At 38.9% G+C, this 21,013-nt stretch overlaps 1 protein-coding gene across 3 annotated transcripts in view; it reads right to left on the bottom strand.

Annotated features, from left to right (window-relative positions):
- Positions 1-21,013, bottom strand: part of LOC121168063 (paraspeckle component 1) — an 83,034-nt gene that overhangs the window by 28,958 nt on the left and 33,063 nt on the right. Inside the window, exons 8-10 of one of the 3 annotated variants that reach the window (XM_040997832.1) lie at positions 9,909-9,966; positions 6,546-6,715; positions 3,892-4,731 (exon numbers count right to left, since the gene is read on the bottom strand). The exons of 1 other annotated variant lie outside the window; for it this stretch is intronic. In XM_040997832.1, coding sequence (XP_040853766.1) covers positions 4,546-4,731; positions 6,546-6,715; positions 9,909-9,966 — 414 coding nt within the window. In that variant the 3' untranslated portion in view covers positions 3,892-4,545. Of the gene's footprint in view, positions 1-3,891; positions 4,732-6,545; positions 6,716-9,908; positions 9,967-21,013 lie in introns of those variants that run through there. One more of the 3 variants, XR_005885684.1, reaches the window with a different exon arrangement.

Genomic DNA, 21,013 nt, shown 5'->3' with positions numbered 1-21,013 from the left:
AAAACCCAAAAGATCAAGATAACAGAGCTGTCTGATAAGGCTATAAATATTCTTACACATTTCAAACCTAAGTCATTACCATAAATGTGATTTTAATAACAGCTTTTAAAATACAATCACACATGTCCAAAGTTTAAACGAAGAATCTCTAATCAATTTTTCATTACTTGCCCCAGAGGATTATTAAAGGATATATTCTTAAAAGACTATTTACTTGATGTGTTCCACAGGCACTCAGGGAAAATCACATTACAGAGCCAGTCTCATGCATTACCTTAGGCAGCATTGGGGCAGCACAAAAAGTGACTCCCTAATGAACCCTTAAGTTTGACATACTCTCAGTTCTGCAGAATTTACATAATACCTTTGGAGAAACTAGAACATATTTTTCTTAGACTCAGGAAAATAATCATGCATAATTGAGAATTCTGATGGCAAACACAGAAAAATACAATATGTTTTATAACCTGAGAAGAGATTAAAATTAAATTTTTATCTTTTATGTAATTTAAAAAAAAAGAATATTTACCTGAGAAACAGTACATACACATAACTCATTTAACAGAAGTGAACAAAGCTTGGCAAACCGAACACAGAGTAAGTCTATTGTCTTTCAAATTTCAGGAATGAAGACAGCTGACACAGAAACCACGAGCTCACAAAGCATAAGATCATTTCCGATTTATTTGCTTAGGATGAAATGAACTTACACAGGACTATGTAACTTGGGATGGACTTTTTAATTAGCAGTGATTGCATCAATATTCTTCAGGAGAAAACGGACGTAAAAATGTTTTTAGATGTCTGGAACCTGCTCCTTATTCGAGTCTCCCACCTCTACCTCCAAAGTCCACTCATACCGAAGGCTAACTATAAACAGAACACTGACAAGTGATCAGGACAGAACGGACATCACTGCTCTACTGCCTCGCCTGCCAGACCAGCCTAACGCAGCAGGTGCCCCAATCAGGCACACAGGATACATTTAGATACCCACAGGCAAAATGCCTCTGCCTTGGCTAACTGGCATCCCTTTTTACTATTGACCACTGTCATTAGTCCCTAAATGTCAACTTGCTTAAAGCTGGTTACCACGCACTTGATCCTTCTTTCATAAACTTTCTTCTCATTATGGTCCATATGCATTCTCATTCAGAATCTGCATTGTGTATCCCATTGAAGCTGTGATTTACTAATACTGATATTACAGAATTTACAAATCAACTGTTCCTGAAACACACCACATGGTTGTTTCAGAATGAACGCTAAAGGCCTAGTGTCACAGAAGTCAGTTTTAATTCCCTTTCATCACATGGAACTCCAGTAACGGGTTTCCTCTAGCAGTACTGATACATTAGGAGTAAGAACAAATAGGGAATGTTCTCCATTAAATTCTCGGCACTAATTTTCGGTAGAAAAATCCAAAGCACCCACCAAACTGAAATTTATGAAAGTCAAATTCTCTAACAATTGCATATATTTAAAAAACAAAATCCCGAAAGTATTCACTTATAAAGAGAATGAAAAGCCTAACAAAATACACTAGTATAATATAGCAGTAAAGAAAAATACGTGTTCCTTTATTAGATGCATAGGAATTGCAAATAGCACATGAAACCTGAATTTTATAGACTTTAAGCCTGGTACTTAAAATCATGACACAAAAGAAAATACAATATCATAATATTAAAAATGTTTCATAATACCTTTTTACAAAAAAGCATACATTGACAATTTCGTACTGAGAACACTATTTAAATTTAGTTTTGTATCTTTCTCTTTTAAGCAAATGACATCCGAGAATCTTTCCTAGGGAACTAATCTACAAAGAAAAATACTAATTCAAACCATTCACAATGTTGTTTAACCATACAAAAATACTCAAAAGCAATGACTAGGAGTTCACTCAGAAGGGGACTGTTCCCAGGACAAACTTGGTCAAGACTGTTGGTCAACAGCAGGGCTGTTCTGGCCGCAGGGAAAAGCTGCAGAGGGCTCTGTTCTCGGAGCCAGAGCCAACACTACCCGTTATCCAGGAGATGAGGATATCTCTGTGCTGGCATTCAAGTGCTCTTGAATGAATCGTACTGCATTTCAAAGCCCTGACTAAACTTAACTTGGCAGGAACATCAAAAAATCAAGTCTCTCCCAATCCTAACAGAGCTTTGAAGCGAAATACAATGCTAAAAATTAAGGATTACATGAATGAAATACAGATGATGGGCAACGTAGATTTAAATACAACTGATATTACTTATGAGTTAGTTAATGTTAAAACTCCCACCATCCAATGTCATAAGTTTTTAAAAATCTGATTTTCCATCATTGTAATGAGAAACACGAGAAGATCTGACTATTGCTTTGCATCTCCAACCACGTTTTCATAGAACTGTTAAAAACAAAAGCCTGTGAATGCAGTAAATTTTAGAAAATAATTCCATTTACATCTAAGTAATAATGAATAAAACAATGTATGAAAAAACTTCACTGGTATAAGAGAATAATTTCAATTATGCCTGACAATCAACCACTTTCAAATCCGCAAGAGTTTTAATGAAACTTCCAATCAAATAAAAATTAATTAAAGGTAAGCTATTTCCTCTCCAGAATAGGTCTGCCAGCAAAAACTGACACATGGAAAAATAAAAGGAATTGTTTACTGGAATAACTTCCCAGAAAAGTATAACAACACACTGAAATATAATTATGAGAAGTAATATATCATCAGGGACTGACAATCTCAATAGATATATAGCATAATATTAAATTAAATGATTGCTTAGACTTTAAATAAACATGCTCATGACATAAATTTTTTTAATACTGCCATAGATGATTTTGTTATGGAATATAATGTGATAATCAATTTCCCCTTACTATTGAAAACCAAAATTCACAAAAAATATCCCATAGCAAGAGAATGTAATCAGAGTCCCATGACCCAAGTCATTGTAAAAATTAATCCTCTGCGTTGAAAATCACCACTTTGAGACACAATGACTCAATTGGCAAATTGTCCCCCATCAAGTTCCAGGACCCCATATGTAGACCAGTTCATGTCCTAGCTGCTCCACTTCCCATCCAGCTCCCTGCTTGTGGCCTTGGACAGCCAAAGCCTTGGGACCCTGCAGCCTTAGAGGAGATCCAGAGGAGGCTCCTGGGTCTGGATCCATTTAGCTCTGGGTGATGCAGCCACTTGGCGAGTGAGAACCAGGAGGTATAAGACCTATCTATCCTTCTCTCTGTAAATAATAAAGATTTATTTTTTAAAAAATCACCACTTTTGGAAGCAGACATCACACAGCCATTTAAGACCACCTCCTGCAATGGCAGCATCTCACACAAGTGGTTCCAACCCTGGCTATTCCACTCCTGATGCAGCTCCCTGCTAATGCCTTTGTTGGTAAGGCAGAGATGGAAAAACATCATGACTCCTGGTTTTGGCCTGGTCTAGCCCTAGCCATTGCAGCCACTTGGGGAGTACACAAGAGGCTGGAAAATCTCTCCCCTTCTAACTCAAATAAATAAATCCTTCAAAGAATAAAATTAAAATGACCACTTTACCTTTACTCCCAGGGGGCAAACAGTCCAAGCACATTAGTCAAACTTTAACTGGGCAGACTTAATAAATTATGCGGGAGCTGTTAGAACACCAGATTGTCAAGTCTTTACCCAACCAACCAACCAACCAACCAACCAACCAACCAACCAGCCAACCACCTCAAGAAATGTTTTATCTACCATAAACCAAAGTGCAAATTCTCAAGTACCAAGTAATGTTAACACACTATTGTTTGATTTTGAAGCAAACACTACCTGGATGGTGATAACTGATAGCAGATAAGACTATAACTAAATAGTGTTTTACAAGCAAGAGATTTGCCTTCAGACTTTTTCAAGATTCAAAAGATTTATTTGGAAAAATCAGAACAGAACAAAGATATCCTTAATGTAAGTCTCAAGAGTATATTAACTATTCAGAAACTACAAGAAATGTAGGCAGCGAAATCTGATTTCACAGAACATCAATGGTTTACACAAATTAAACCCCACTACCCACCGGCCACCCCCAATATACTACTGCATCTACCCATTATTGACAATAGCTTCTATTAAGTTTTAACGTTTAGGGTTACTCAAATGAACTAAAAAGGCAGAATCATTTTCACTTTTGAAATGGCTAAGATTAGAGCAACTAAAATATTATGGTTACATAGCAAAGTTTATTAAAACCATAAGAACACCACTAATAACATTTTTAATTATGCAAAATGATTTCTTTATTAAGATTTCACAGTACTATGGCATATTTGTATTTTGTTAGTCACAAACACATTTTGAACATTCACAATGATGTGCACCAACATTACCATTCTTCTACAAAGCATATGAATAAAGAATACAAAAAAACCTCAAGTTTTACAAAACAAAAATGTTAAGCCTACTAACATGTACAATAAAACCATTTCTTCCAGGTGACAGGTCATAGGTGAAAGGCATACCACTGGATTGTTTTTTCCAATACAGCCAGGAACGAAAGAATGCTTAGTATCTACGGCGCTTGTTGGGGCCTTCAAAGTTGGCCCCTTGACTTCCTCTACCAAAGCCACCGGGACCAGCACTCACAGGACCTACACCACTCAGTGGTGCCTGAGGAGTTTCAGAACCTGTTCTACTCCCCATAGGTGAACCCATCTGAGACGGTGGCCCCTGGGGGAATCTATCATTGTGCTAGAATACCACAAAGTAAATATGAAGTCCATTTGGAACACGCCAAATATAAGTGACAAGAACAATTGGCAAAATCCCAAGTGGTGGTGTCATCAAGTTCAGCAGAAAGTCCAGCAGAATCAGGATCACACATAGAAGGAAGAAAGGAGCAATTTAATTAGTAACTATGTAAAAAAAAAAAAAAAAAAAAAAAAGGCAGCATCTGAAGACTTAGATATCACTAAGGCTATGTCCCAATTTCATGAAACCAGAACTGACTTAAGGACATTATCCAATGCCACTTAAGCCTACTCTGTACTTCAACAGTGACCAAATGTTTATAGTGCATGAAACTGAGCAAGGAAACATGTCTTCAACTCAAACTGGGAAGTAGCACCACAGTTTTAAAAAGTAAACATTCTAAAAATCTCAGCTAAAAATCAATGTTCTTAAAGCAGAAAGCACTAACTAGTACAAACATACAAAGAATGATACTTCCGATAGAAACAGAAAGTGTTTTCACTGCAATATTAGTCTGAGAAAACTGACATTTCAAAATTAGTAACATAAATAATTAAGCATCTGAATCATGCATATCTCAAAATTCTGACAATAACCACACACATTAATCCCAAGGGTTGCACCATAACAGCTGCTGAGAAGGGTGGCACAAAGAACTCGCTTACTAGTAAACTGTTATGGGGAAAAAGAACAAGGGTAATAATTCAAGTAGTTTACAATTTTGAGGGAAAGATAGAAAAATGGAACGATTAATGAGACTTCTGTTACTACTGACAATCGTATGGTAGAAAAAAGTGAGCCAAAGTAGCTTGTTTCTCGAAACTTTCAAACATTTTACTATAAAAATATGCCTCTATTTTAGAAAATAAATACACTATTAAGTGCACGATGCATCACCTGTTCACGGTAGTTTTTCTGCAGTGCCTCTTGTCTCCGTACAACATTAAAAAAAAAAAAAGCCAACTACTACTAAGTCGAATTTTTCCAAATTGTTATTAGTTTGTATTTGACACCATCAATTTTAAGATGGAAAAAAATGCATTCACCAGTTATGACTGTGAACATCTCAGTGTCTTAAGATGTGCTAACAGTTCCAAATGAAGCCTTTCAAAATACACACATTATTTTCCTTTCTGATGTCTTGAGATAATTAACAAAAGCCAAATGAAAAAATGCTGTACCAATATCCAAGCTTCATGTAAATTGGGTGGACTTTAAATGATTAAAGACAGCAAACTGCTGATACTCAAGTATAATAAAAACCATCACTGAAAAACTTTTTTCAAATATTTAACTCACACAAAGATACCTTCACACTCTCAGGTCAGGACAATCCTTCTACCTTAAGTCTACTTAGAAATGGAATTCATAATGCTAGGAAAGAAAGCAATGTTTAAAGTTTAGAATACTCATTAAACTTTGCCAATTACAGGTAAGATTATCTGAAATAAAATCTTGCCAAATTATGTTTTTATTAAAATTGCTCACTGAAAATCAATTTTTACAAGTACAATGCATATGGAAAGCGAAAGAAAGCATCACACTGAATGCTAATAAAAGTTGCTTAGAAGCTAGTATTATTGAAAGTAACTAATACACATGTATTTCCTATAACTGAGGTACAAACACAGGTCATGGATGGTAATACTATTAGACTACAAAACACATGATCTCACAAAATCATTTTTTATTGACTGGCTGCTGATATCTACTATCAAAAGAAAAAAAAGCTTACTAACTGAAGTGTGAAGTTATCTTTGGAGTACAAATGTATATTATTCAATATAATTAAAATAATGTGCATGATACATTACCACTGCTCCATTATCTGGCATCATTGGAGTTCCCATATTTGTAGCTCCTTCTGGTCCCATGGCAGGACCAGGACCCATCGGGGGGCCAGGTATCGTTCCTCTGTTGTTCATATTCATACCCATCATTGGAGGAGGACCTTGGTTACCAGCAGGTGCTGGGCTAAACGCATCTATGTAAAACAATCTATACTTAGAGCTGTCCTAGCTTAATTTGGTAAACATCAAAATCTTAGCAACACTTACACACTCTATATAATAAAACTACTATCAAAATCATTTGGCTTATTAATGGGACACTCAATTATTGATTCTGCAACACATCTATATGTATACTCTCACATTTTCATGCACAAAACAAATATACTTAAGGCAAGTATCATTTATTTTATGCCACTTAAGACTGAAAGCTATAAAACATCACCATCATTTGTGACAGTCTGCCTTTAAAACAAACAATCCCTAACAATGATGACTAAATTTCACCAGTTTATCCAACAAAGAATTAGCACTTTGAAAACCACTTAATGTTCAAGTTCTGCCTGAAAATAGAATGTAAATTAAGTTAAGCTGGGAGAGGGGAGACTACTCTGTGCAAATACATGAAAATCATAGTAACGAACCTCTTTATACTACAACCTTCCAAAATCATGAATTTTTATCAACTTCAAAAATTTATAAAGTATAAATTTTATACTTTGTAATGGAACCTTCCAAAATTATAAATTATTTAACTTTATATTGGAATACAGAAACCGAATTTAAAAATATCAAAATGCTTATCATGAAAACTGAAAACAAAAATATGCTGCCAAAATTCTAAGAATGGAAAATCAGAAGCACTTCATCAGTTCCTCAAAAATATACTCTAAACTATCTTATTAACTGCAACAGTGTTTAAGCTATAGTTACACAGACATGATGGTCTGAAATATAAAATGTTTAGGTAATGTATATAAAACTACTTTCCTATGAGTGCACGTTCTTGTTTATTGCTAAAACTCAACAAAGACAGCCCTAATCCAGGAGCTTCCCTCTTGTGCATTACAGAGGTCAATTCCCTGACATGTAACCTCTCAGATATACAATATGAAAAGGAGGTGAAGCTTGGTACTTTCAGGCCTCCTGTGCTGCGCTCCATGCAGCTGACCGCCACGTGGCAAGGAACAGCCAGATAAAGGAACTCAGTGCATATCAGAAAAGCCAGCGGGTTCTACAAAACATTGACGGGAAATGAAAAAATATACGTGTATTTAAAATCTTCTTTTGTACAAACTTATCTATCTCTTAACTCCATTTTCCATGAACTGTTCTGAAATATGCAACTGCTCTTTGAGCACAATCCTCCCTAGAAACTAAAAACTTCTTAGTAAAGAATTACCTTCTTATAAAATTCTTCCTACTGAAAAAAATCTACAGTTTACCCAAGGTCATTTCTGTTCCTCCAATATAGGGATTTTCAATAACTTGAATAGTCTAGGAATAAGGAATGGGGAAGGTGGTACTAAGAAGCATCTACTCTCAACATTATGCAAACGGAGTACGTTCAGAATAAATCCCCACATCCCTCCATAACAGGCCACACTGTCACACTTTGTGAATTATGACTAAAATGATGGTGGCTAGTGAAACAAAATCGAAGTCATATTTCCAACACAGGCTTTATATTCAGTGTAAGTATACTAAAGTTAAGGTCTCAGAAACGTGAGCCTCACGTGGTTACCTGAAAATCAAGATATATGATCTATGTTTCACACCACCTGCACATGCTGCTGACATGCCAGTATATACGCTGCCATATTCCATCATTATATTGTGATATGACAGTTTTATCTGCCTAGCAGGAACCTAACTGGTAGTGAAAATTAGCTCCAGTAAACCACTATGATATGCTCAGAGTCAATGAAATTTCATATTGAATGAAGACTACAGGAAGACTTAATGAAATGAAGTGCAGAGCAAAGTGCTAAAATGTAAATGTGATTTCCTAATGAATAAAATATAAAAATTTGTTTCCATTGAATTCCTAACAAAATAAGAAATTCAAGATACTCATATTTCTTCTGATTATTACTTAAGAAAATAACAATTACGAGGTTTCTGTACAATCCAAAATCTTTTAAAGTTCAAAGGGTTTTTTTTTTCTGGTGCTATTAACAAGCTGATAATTATAATGACCTTTCAATAAACTCTGTTTACAATCCTTAAAATCACATGGGCCAACTATTTTCTCAAAACTTACATGGAAATTAACATAAATCCTGTACCACCATCACTGTTACACACTCAACTATTGCTCATAACCTAGAACGATGTACTCATTTCATTACGTACTTAAAACAGATACAAATCTCAAAACTAGCTTTTTTGTGGACAATAGTCATGTTTCATATTTCCTTTATATAATAGAAATGTTCATACTCTAAGTTCATACTCTAAGTAAACAGCAATGTAATGTCAAAATCTACCATCAGTTTTTTTTTTTTAGGGAATCAAGAAAAGTGTTCCTTCTGCACATTACATTTCATTTCATAAGATACATATTCTAAGAGTATTGGAGGGATGTGCATGTTGGTCCTGTTGGGTGCTAAGGTAATCTACTATACATGATGCATATTTGAGCTATATAACTTCATGACAGGTTCAATAGGAGAATTTAATCAAGTATAAAATGTAATTCATTATTCAAAGTTTTAGATCGAAATTTCATGAAGCCTATGATACTCCATTTTTTTTTTAACTTTGTTTCCTAACACCTTGGCTACACTAGCCAACGGACATTAAACTTGATTTCATAGGTACTATCTTGAAGAACTTTGCATCTACTCTAAGTGTGTTAGTAAGACACATCTTGCTCATCAGCAAATGACGTAAGTCTCTAAGTTATACACTGCTATGAATTCTCTACTAGGTACCGAAGAAGAGCTAGCTTCAAGGTTACACAAAAGGAACAGTGCAAAACAGAAATTTTAAAACACAAGAAACTATCCAAATTTTCATGGTAGAAAAGTGAATTTGGAGGGCCCTACTGTGTAATGGTCAACACTGTGGACTCTGAAATGCCAACTGGATGACAAAATTTATTTTTGAACACACAGCAGAGTGGTATGCAATGAATACACAGGCTCAGGCCACATCCAAATCTGCTCTGCAGATTGCTTAAATTAAAATCCAAACCATCTGTCAGGCTTCAGAATTTGCATCCTAGTGATTACACTGTAGCCTAATGTAATAAATAAGAGAGATTTTATCTTTCCAAGTGTTATTCTAGTTCCTTCTGACATGAAGAGACAACACAAACAGCATATACATTTCCCCAAGGAATTACAAAGAAGTTACAGAAGCCTTTTTTAATCATATCCCTACCTCCCATGTTTATTGCTCCTCGGGGACCCATATCACCCATTCTCATTTCCTGTTCTCTCTGCAAGTAAACATAGTTGTCACAATCAACCTATCGATCTTATCATTTTACACTGCTCATCTAAAAATCAAAAAGAAAAGAATGAATCGGCAAACAACCTTAATTGATTTGCAAATTTCCAACACCATTTACTCCCAAAACACTGAAAAGTAACTTTGAACTCTCAGGTTTAAGCACTACAAGTTCCTCTGTTTACTGCAAGAAGGATAATCAGTAAGTCAAATTACACAAAATCTTCCCCCCAAGACCCAGTTTAACATTTTCATTCCGGCAGTTCAGAGACACAGCCCAGACATCCAGCAAAGGAGCATCTAAGCGTTACCACCACTTGAGTTACTTTGTCCTCCAGGGTCACTGAAGTCTTTAAAAGGAAATGGCTGTTACCATATTTATATAAAATGTATTTACACATTCAACACAAACAGCTTTAGATCACCAAGCTAAAATTAAAATCATATGCAAATATCACTATAAGAAATCATTTTGAATTTTATTTCAGTCACTCAAGCGTTACTCCACAAGGGCCACGAGAATTTTTCACTATGCAAACCATTACTGATGTTCCAGAAAATATTACTTTTAAATAAGAAACTGCTGTCCTTGATAATCTCAAGGGAAAGTGTTACACAGCTGGCCGGTTCCGGAAGAAGGTACTCGTGAACTTAACTGAAACTAAAAAGTTATGCAAACAATACAAACACTGGATGTTTCAAAACAGAAACTGCTTTTTAAGAAACACTTCATTTACTAGTACAAAAAATTAATTTGAATAAAACCTATAAGTGAAAACACTCAAAGATAACAAAATGAAATTACCCTTTGATATGACTGTTTTTGTGCTGTGTTAAATTGTCAAAGGCATTCTGAGAAAAGTAGCAGTTTAAATCCAAAGAAAGCAATTTCGTTAAACTTTTTAAAAAGCAATCTTAACAAGATCTAAAATTAAGTAAAATTTCATTTACTAAAATACTCGTGAAAGTACCAACAACTGGAAATCCAGAAAATAAAAAAGCCAGTATGACAGAAGTGTATAAGGATATAGAAACAGTTCAATGAAATGGAACTAGAATCTAAGTTTATTTAAGTACAAAAACCCTGGAAAATCATGCATACTTTATTCATAACATACTTTCAGTGAATTTTAAAGAACTCTTCATATATGGGTTTTACAAAAGTTCTAAACTCAGCTGCTGGAGGGTGCCAACCGGGATTGTCTCCAGCCACCGCGTCCGTGCGGTGACCTGTCCCGGCGGCCTGCTGTGGGGTTTTGGCTCTGAATTGCTGCTTAGGCATCTCCAGGTCAGGCCCACTGTGCTTCTGGGATGTCAATCAATCCTAAAGAATCCCAACGACAGAGTAACTTTTCCTTTGAAGGTTAGCGAGGGTAATGAGACCTAGTAGGTTGGAGGAGAGGGACCAGATGATCTTTATGGATAAGACTGATATACCAAACTCCTTTAAATACTGTGTAGTACTTGTAATCACTGAACACCAGTCCATGCAAAAGCTAAGGCTCGGGGCTTGTCTAGCAGGATCATATCCTATTACCTGACATGTTGATGGATCAGGAGTGGGGTCATATTAGGCAGGGCCATGACATTAAGTAGCACATAAGAGAACCACATTCGGGCACAGATTCTGTGGGGGATGTGTGGGCCAAACCCCGTGGAAATACTAGTCCCACTGGTTAACTCAAGAGTTGAAGGGGTGATGGACTAAACTAGGTGTGACCAAGGAGCCTGCCATCACTCACAGGTAAAGGAACCCACAACAGTCTGGACTGGTCAAGGCAGCTGTCCCGAATGTACATCCTGAATGGGGCGTGGGGTGGGCCGGGTTGCAACATTCACCCTCTCATACGAGGCCAACTGGAAGGCCAGACTATGCCAGACACAAGAGTCAGGTCTGGGATCACCTCAGATGAGGTTTCTCTGAGGGTTCCCCAACTGAACTACTAGACTCAGAACTCCAACCACAGGGACAGTGGCACAATCTGTGACCCGACAGTGGAGTGATGTGTCTGAAACAGGCCTCCTCGGTGATGCAATGGACAGCATTCCCAGATGCACGCGGAGGCCTTGGCAGTTCATTGGAGACTGTGGAGGACAGCTTAATACCACAGCGGAGGAGGAGGGCAGAACAAATTATTCAACTACCCCAGCAAAGCTTGACAGCAAACTTCTGGGCAAATGGAGACTTTCGGGTGCACCAATGCAGCCAGTGGACCTTGGAAGGATTTCCTCATCCTTGGATCAATGAGACTGACAGCATTTCAGAACTGTCAAAATCGCTTCAACAGAACCCTGGAACATGCTCCACATCGGGGAACCTGGGACATCAGGTGGGCATTCCACATCTCTGCATATTGAGGCAGTTGGAAGGCTGGGTGTGGTTTCTCCCCTTGTCTTCCCCCTCCCCCAACTTTCAATACTTCCCTCCCTAATCAACTACGTAAACATCATCAAAACTAAATAAAGGGGCCCAGCGCGATGCTGGAATGGTTAAGGTCCTCGCCTTGAACGCCCCGGGATCCCATATGGGCGCCGGTTCTAATCTCGGCAGCCCCGCTTCCCATCCAGCTCCCTGCTTTCCCTGGCCTGGGAAAGCAGTCAAGGACAGCCCAAGGCCTTGGGACCGTGAACCCACGTGGGGAGACCAGCAAAGAAGTTCCTGGCTCCTGGCCTCTGGATTAGCACAGCACTGGCCACTGCGGCCATTTGGACAGTGGATCATCGGGTGGAAGATTTTTGTTTCTCCTCCTCTCTGTACATCTGCCTTTCCAATAAAAAAAAATAATAATAATAAAATTAAAAAGTTGCCCAAAAGTAGTTACTAAGGAATATGTACTACCATAGAAGAAGGTATAACACAACAAAGCATCATCAAGAAACATGCCATCAAATTATTTACAAAATATGAAGCAAACTCAAAGCGGGACAGGCATCTTGCCGACTGAGGCATCTCTACCACAGGTTGGGGTATCTGGGTTTGCTGGCAGTTCCAGCATCACACTAATAGCTCCAGCTTCCCGCAGACCTGCACTGTATAGCCCAAGAGGTGACGCATCCAGTGGCCAGGTCCCTGCCATCCAAGGAGTAAACAAGCAGATGGGAGAACAATCTCTTCCTTTTCCTTCTTCTTCTCTATAGTTATTAAATTACTCATTTTTTGAGAAGCAGAGTTACAGGGAGAGAGGAAGACCCAGAGAAAGAAAGATCTTCCATTTGCTGGTCTACTCCCCAAATGGCCAAAGGTCAGACCAATGCCAGAAGCTCCGTCGTATGATTTCCCAGCAGCACCAGTAGGTAGCCGGCACCACAGGCGGTAGAAGCCACACAATGCCAGCTCCCAGCTAACTCCAATCCAGTCAGGTCAAACCAAGGCACACGTTGGAAAAGCCATTCTTAAAACTAAATTTCTCTCTTCGTAAAACTCGGCTTGTTTACAAACACTATCACTGAATTACAAACAAAAAGAAAAAAAAAATCCCTCACATTCTAAAACCACTTGATGAGGATTTGGGAGAACAGATTTAACTTACTACTCAATGAACTAATTCAAGCTGCAATTTCTTTTTCTACCTGAAAGTCAAAGCAAAAAATATTCTGTACAAGCAAAAATACTATAGGTTATCATTTATAATACACACTTCAATTAAAAAAAGTTACATTTCAGCACCATAAAGTAAAATACAGAGATTTTATGATCTTGAATATTTAGTAAGCCAAAATTTTTAGCTTTGGGTTTGCTTTAATTCTGGAGGTTAGAAATACAATGTCTAGCCACTAACACAGGGTAGGTATTACAGACTCATTGTTGAGATATCAATTTTCAAAATTTCTATATGAGCTCAAGAATGCCTAACTACAAGACATAAATAAACCTTTTTATCATTTGTTAATAATTTCAACATTGAGTAGCATTTCCTAAAACAACATATTTAGTTTACTACAAAGCTAAGAATCTTATTATTTATTAAAACCATTTAACATTAATACAACTTCCTGGGAACGCTTATTAATGTGACACAGTTCAGGGTCTAAGGAAAGGAAGAATTTTACACTTTTGATACTTTACACTACTAGTTTGAGTTCTAGAGTTTCTTTAGATGCAAAAATCAGATGTCTCAGATTACTATAACATTAAAGTTGTAATTCACGTTATACGTAATAGCATTTTCTCCTAAAAATACGTACACTCGCTCAATATTTGAGTTTACCATTGTATGAAATTACTATTTCATACTAGTTTATTCTTAAATAACAACAGTAGTTTGAAAATGGATAATTATTTCTTACAAGTTATCATTTTAGAAGCAGAATAAGTTTTCATTTTCCTAGTAATGTACTGAGTTGTAATTATGTAAAAGAATCAGAGATGACATTTAAGGGGATTTGTAAACAGAAATAAGAGTATTATTTCTCATTATCATTTAGCAATTAAGTATCAAAATAAATAAATAGTAATGTGAAGCTTACCACAAAAAGCAAACATAAAATATAAAGTACATTCTAATGTTTCTTAAATTTTAGCTGCTACATAAAAGCTTTCGCTCATTTGTTCACAAAATTTCAGAGTAGTGATTTAAGTTATAATAACTTATTTGTAACCAACATCTGAGAAGACTCCAAAGCAACAAACTACATCATGGGGCTAGGCCAGGGTGTACTAGGTTAGCCTTGTCTGTGGAGTCACTGCTGCCCTTCTGATGCGACTCCCCGCCAATGTCCCCGGGAGAGCAGCAGCAGATGAACCCGGCGCTGGGACCACTGTATCCCCCGCCCCAGCTCTGCCTTTCAGGGCAATGAACCAGCAGATGAGCCCAGCGCTGGAACCACTGTACCAGCTCTGCCTTTCAGGGCAATGAACCAGCAGATGAGCCCAGCGCTGGAACCACTGCACCCACTGCCCCAGCTCTGCCTTTCAGGGCAATGAACCAGCAGATGGAAGACATCATCACCTCTCTTCTGTAAATCTGCTTTTCAAATAACAATTTAAAATCTACACACCAAGTATCAACTACAATGAAAACTCCATTTCAAAAAATTGATACAACACTATCAGACTGCTCTCCTGCTGGTTTAGCGTATTTTTAAATTTTATTTTCATTTGTTTAAGATTTATTTATTTTTATTGGAAAGCCAGATATACAGATAGGAACACAGACAGACAGGAAGACCTTCTGTCCACTGGTTCACAATCCAAGCGTCCCCAAGGGCTGGAGCCAAGCCAAGAGCCTCTTGAGGGTCTCCCACACGGGTGCAGGGTCCCAAGGCTTTGGGCCGTCCTCTGCTGCTTTCCCAGGCCACAGGCAGGGAGCTGGGTGGGAAGCAGGGAGGTGAAAAGATGAACCAGCTCCCATACAGGATCCTGGCGTATGCAAGGTGGGGATTTTAGCCACTAGGCTACCACGTCAGGCCCAAAAGGCACACTTTTTGAACAGAGACAGACACAGGAGGTCTTCAATCTGCTACTTCATTTCCAAAATTGCTGCAAAGCCGAAAACTGATCCAAAGCTGGGAGCCAGGAGCTTCGGGATCTCCCATATACGTGCAGGGTGGCAAGGACTTTAAGCCTTCCTCCACTGCCATACCAGGCATAAACAGGGAGCTGATCAAAAGTGAAGCAGCAAGGACATGAACCAGCAACCAAACTGGACACCAGCACCACAGGGCAAAGAATTAACCTGAAGCACCATCACCCGTGCCATGTTGCCTCTTTTAAGATGAAAAATCTAAGTGAAAAGATATTAAATAACTTATGCAAGGTCATAAATGTGGCAAGTGTTGAACTGACCTATAAAACTCTGCTGGAGTTCATAAAATTCCTACTTTCACAACCATCTCTCACTAAGAGTTTCAAGAGTGGGGGCTGGCGCTGTGGTGTAGTGAGTAAAGTAGCCTTCACCTTCAATGGCAGCATTCTAAATGGGAACTGGGACAGGTCCTGGCGGCTCCACTTGTGCTCCAGCTCCGAGAAACACACCTGAGGAAGCAGCTGAGGACGGCTGAAGTGCCTGGACCCCTGACCCCACGGAGGTAATCAGAACCAGCCATGCCAACTCCGGGATGGGCCCGGCTCCAGCCTTTCAAGTCATTCAGGGAGTGAGCCAGCAAATACAAGACCTGTATCTCTCAGTAACTTCAACTTTCAAATAAATTAGAAAAATCTTTAACAACGAAAAGAATGAAAGCTTAATGAGCCCTAGTGTTTTAACTTTCTTTTTACAGTGATTCTATGACTTTACATGAAAACAATGATCATAATTTAAGAGTAGCTAAATATTTTGATGATGGAGAAAGCAAGCAAAGCATGGCTGACTGCCAGAAGCATGTACCAAACCGTAGTGGCTAACAGTGGCCCTACCAACGCAGTTCATGAAATATGTCATCCCATGCTTTAACTCACAGTCACGACCTCAAGAAGGCTTTCCTTCTCAGCACTGACTGCATTCAACACTACAAAAGCAGAAACTCATGTGTTTTAGCACAAACCAAGGCACACTTGCACTCAATTTTGATTAGTAACCATGGCATTCTCGAGTCTAGGAAGAGGTCACTACAGGGCAGAGGGCTAAGCCACTGCCGGATGCCCACCTCCCCTGGCGGTGTCTACTCCAGCAACAATCCATATGAAGCCAAAATGCAGTTCCTGGCTCCTCACTTCTGCCTGTTCAAGCCTTGGCAGTTATAATTGGAGGAATGAACAAATGGTGGAAGATCTCCATCTTCTCTCTCACATTTCCTTTCCAACAAATAAATAAATTTTAAAAAATATTTCAATACTTTGATCAGACTTCACAATAAAATATTTTAAAAAAAAGAAATACTTGCCATGTCTCTCATGTGGGTACACGGTCTCAAGGCCTTGGACCCTGCTCTGCTTTCCCAGGCCACAAGCAGAGAGCTGGATGGGAAGCGGAGCCTCCAGGATTAAAACTGGTATCCATATGTGATCCCAGCATGTGCAAGGCGAGGCCTTAGCGATAAGCATTCCTTTGCTGCCCTCATACAGAGTTGGTGCCTATTATGCTGGCATCCCAAGAGTGTGCCACATGGAATCCTCGCTGTTGGACTTCTGATACAGTGCCCTGCTAGTGCGGCTGCAAAGTATTGGAATATGGCACAAGTAGCTGCATCCCTGTCACCCACGTAGAGGACCTAGATGGAGTTCCAGGCTCCTTGCTTCTCACTACCCAGGCACTGACACACGGGAAGGAAATCATTGCATTGAATTGTCTCTTTCCCTATCACTGCCACTTAAATAAATAAAAGGAAAAAAAAAGCATATTCCTGTGATTGAGATACATGTTAAGTCAGCCACCCCGTTTTTTTTCACAGAACAAAGACTTTTACTTGCAACGCCAATATCCAACAATCTTGACTGCTGGTATGACTTTTGGCGAACATGTCCTAATGATATCAGTAAAAAGAAATGCAGATCTTTTATTCTGTATCATACAATAACTTTTGGACTATCTCTTTAAATTAATGGATTCATATTTCACAGGAATACGATTCAGAGCATAAAGTAGACTTATTTTAATGAAAGTTATTTTTATTTATCTTTTGATGATGTTTACCTAGTTGATTAGGGTGTGAAGAGGCAAGAGCTAGAGAAAAGTGGATGAAACCATTCTCTTCCTGTATCTGGGAACAGCGGGGAGATAATGGGAGAAGCAAAACCTAGCCTGACAACCAGGCCAGTGTCCCTGATGTGGGGCTCGCTCCAAGGGTCCGGCTCGAATGGTTCTGGTAGCTCTGAATTGCTGCCAATCTCGCCACTCCACACATGATGAAATCATTCCAGGAACTGACCCAGCCCACCTTAGAGTCTACGTTTGCCCACATATTGACTACTAACACTTGGCTGGGGTAGTTGATCAATTTGTTCTGTCCTCCATCCTCTGTTATGACATCAGGTGTCCTCTGCATGCTCCATGTACAATTTGATGTGCTGTCGACTGTTTCATTTTAGCCAGAGAGGAGACCCAGCTCTGATATAAGCAATCCATGGTTGGACCATGGAACCTACAGTTTTCTCCATGGCTGGAGTTCTGAGTCAGTGGTTGAGTTGGGGAATCCCCAAACAAACCTCATCTGGACATGCTGTCCACTGCTCCATCTAAGCCACTGAGGAGGCCCAACTTTGACACATGTGCTCCACAGTTAGACCATGGAACCTGCAGTTTTCTCCATGGTTGGAGTTCTGAGTTCAGTGGTTTAGTTGAGGGGGAATCACAAAAGAAACCTCATCTTACGTGATCCCAGACCTGATTCTTATGTGTTTGCCAATACAGGGTCTGGCACAATCCATCACCAAAATCAGCCTACGCATATACTGGCGGTGCAATTGCTGCGTTAATTCTGTCTCCAGCCCTGTCTTCTACAGAATCCAATGGGTGTTGCAGTCCAGCCCAACCCTGCCCACCGCACACTCGGCCTTCACACAAGCCAACTGGAGCTGAAACCCAGTCAGAGCGACCCGCTGTAACCCCTACCAGGCATGCCCTCTGCCCTGGCTCCATAAATCAACGAACTCTCATTTCATAGGAATAGACTCAAAGCCCAAAGCTGACTTATTTTAGTGAAAAATTTTAAAGACAGCATCACTGAAATGCTATTGCAATGTCAAGCTACTCACTGATTCAAAGTTATAAAAGCAGACCTGATGTATTCTGAGAGCTTTTTGCAACAGACGAAACACAGAAGTAGATATGGAAAGCCAACCATTTCTATACAACAGTAAATTAAGCAAATCTGTAAAATAATATTTTTACTGTAATGGGAAAAAGTATTAGAAACGTGCAAAAATGCAAACAAAGCCCACACTCTTCCCTGTATAAAACCATTTCTTTAAATTTTGCTTAAATTTCTAACGTTACTTCCAATATAACATAAATAGAAGCTGACTGTGGCAAAATGGGTTAAGCAACCACTGGCAAATTCAACATCCCATACCGACACCAGTGTTTGTCTCAGCTGCTCTCAATCTGATGGAGCGTCCTGGCCTGGGAAAAACAGGGGAAACTGAGCCAGAGACCGTGGCTCCGATCACACACATGCGACAACCAGATGAAGACCCTGCACCTTTACTTCTGCCTGTCCCATCCAAGGTCGCTGTGGCAAACTGAGGAGTAAACCATTGGACGCGAGGAATCTCTCTTACACTAAGTCAGTATTTTAAAAAACAAAGGTACTACTCTCTGAAACAAACAAAAAAATACAAAAAAAAACTGGCTCAAATATAAAATCAGCCAAGCCATTATCTCAAAGTAATTCTTCCTCTCTGGCCAACTGACATTTTATGTGGAAAAGAGCTATCCTTTTTTAGCCTACTTAACACTTCACATATCTATCTGTAATGTCAAGTACCTTGCATTGGACTTTTTTTAAAAAAGCTTAATTTAGACGAATTATCTAGTACTCAGGAAGGACATCAATAAAGTCTAGTTACAATTAGGGAATCATAAAATATACTGAACTAAACCATGTCTTTAGCTTTATTAAATGCAACAGTATTTCATGACCTAAGACACATCCTCACGTTTTGATCAAAATTCTTGTTTGAGTGAATGCAGTCATAACAACCATAATCAATCTTCTTTGATAAACACCTCATGTTTATACCTGAAGAAACATCCAAGGTTTATCTAGACATCTCTATGTACCTAAGGAAGGTTCCATGTCTTAAGACAGAAAATAACAAAACCAATGATAGACTGTTTATACCTACTATCTACATGAAATCCCAGGGACAGTGTTGATAGCATAGTGGGCTAAGGCAAAACTTGGGATACTCTTAACTGTACCAGAGTGCAGGTTCGAGGCTTGCCTGCTTTACTTTCCACACTGTTCTCTACTAGGAAGCAGAGACCAACACTCAAGAACTAAAGTCTGGGCCCCGCGCAGCGGCCTAGCAGCTAAAGTCCTTGCCTTGAACGTGCCAGGATCCCACATGGGTGCCGGTTCTAATCCTGGCAGCTCCACTTCTCATTCAGCTCCCTGCCTGTGGCCTGGGAAAGCAGTCGAGGACAGCCCAAAGCCTTGGGCCTCTGCACCTGTGTGGGAGACCCAAAAGGAGCTCCTGGATCTGGATCGGCCTGGCTCCGGCTGTTGCGGCTACTTGGGGAGTGAATCATCAGATGGAAGAACTTCCTCTCTGTCTCTCCTCCACTGTGTGTATTAAATGTTTAAAAACAAAAAAAAAAAAGGAAACAAAAGAACTAAATTCCCTAACAACCTCCTAGGAGGCCAGGATGGAGTTCCCAGTTCCCGAGTTGACTCTGGCTCGGCCCTGACTGCTGTACTCACTTAGGAAAAATACCAGGATTGTTCTGTTATTCTATTTTTTGCAAAAATAATAAAGCAAAAGCAACAGGAAAAAAAAACCACAAACTTTGAGAGTGTCTCTGTATATTTTCTTAGAAAGTAAATTCTAGTAAATCCCAAGATTCATTTCATCATTACACATCACTAAATCTGCCAAATAACTAAATTAAATACTTGGCACTATTAAGTTACCTCTCTTTTTGTTTGTTTGTTTGGTTTTGGTTTTTGTTTTGGCAGAAAGAGAGCCAAAGCTCCATAGGAAAGGGTCTGAATTCACCATCCAGGAACACTGGCTAACAAACACAAAGAGAATGCAATAAAGAATTAATGACACTAAATCAGTAAAAAAAAAAAGCCTCTCTGAGTTTAAAAGGAAAAGTGCTAAACTACTGGAAGGTGTGTGTATCAGCAAACTAACCTTTTTTTTTTGGAGAAAAGTAATGAAAAAATTTTTAAAAATTACTTTCGGTAATAAAAATCATTTAATTACATGCAAACTGTCCAAGCTAAGCAAGAGAAACTTAACCTTTTCTTTTCTTTTTTTTTAAGATTTATTTTTATTGGAAAGGCAGATATACAGAGAGGAAGAGAGACAGAGGAAGATCTTCCTCCTGCTAATTCACTCCTCCAGCTGCTCTATTGGCCAGAGCCGCATTGATCCGAACCCAGGAGCCTGGAGCCAGGAGCTTTTTCCAGGTCTCCCATGTGGGTGCAAG

This window comes from Ochotona curzoniae, unplaced genomic scaffold, assembly GCF_017591425.1.
Source record: "Ochotona curzoniae isolate NIBS_2020 unplaced genomic scaffold, NIBS_Ocur_1.0 patch49, whole genome shotgun sequence".
NCBI lineage: Eukaryota > Metazoa > Chordata > Mammalia > Lagomorpha > Ochotonidae > Ochotona > Ochotona curzoniae.
The sequence above is the reverse complement of the archived record's forward strand: the minus strand, read 5'-3'. Positions and strand labels throughout refer to the sequence as shown.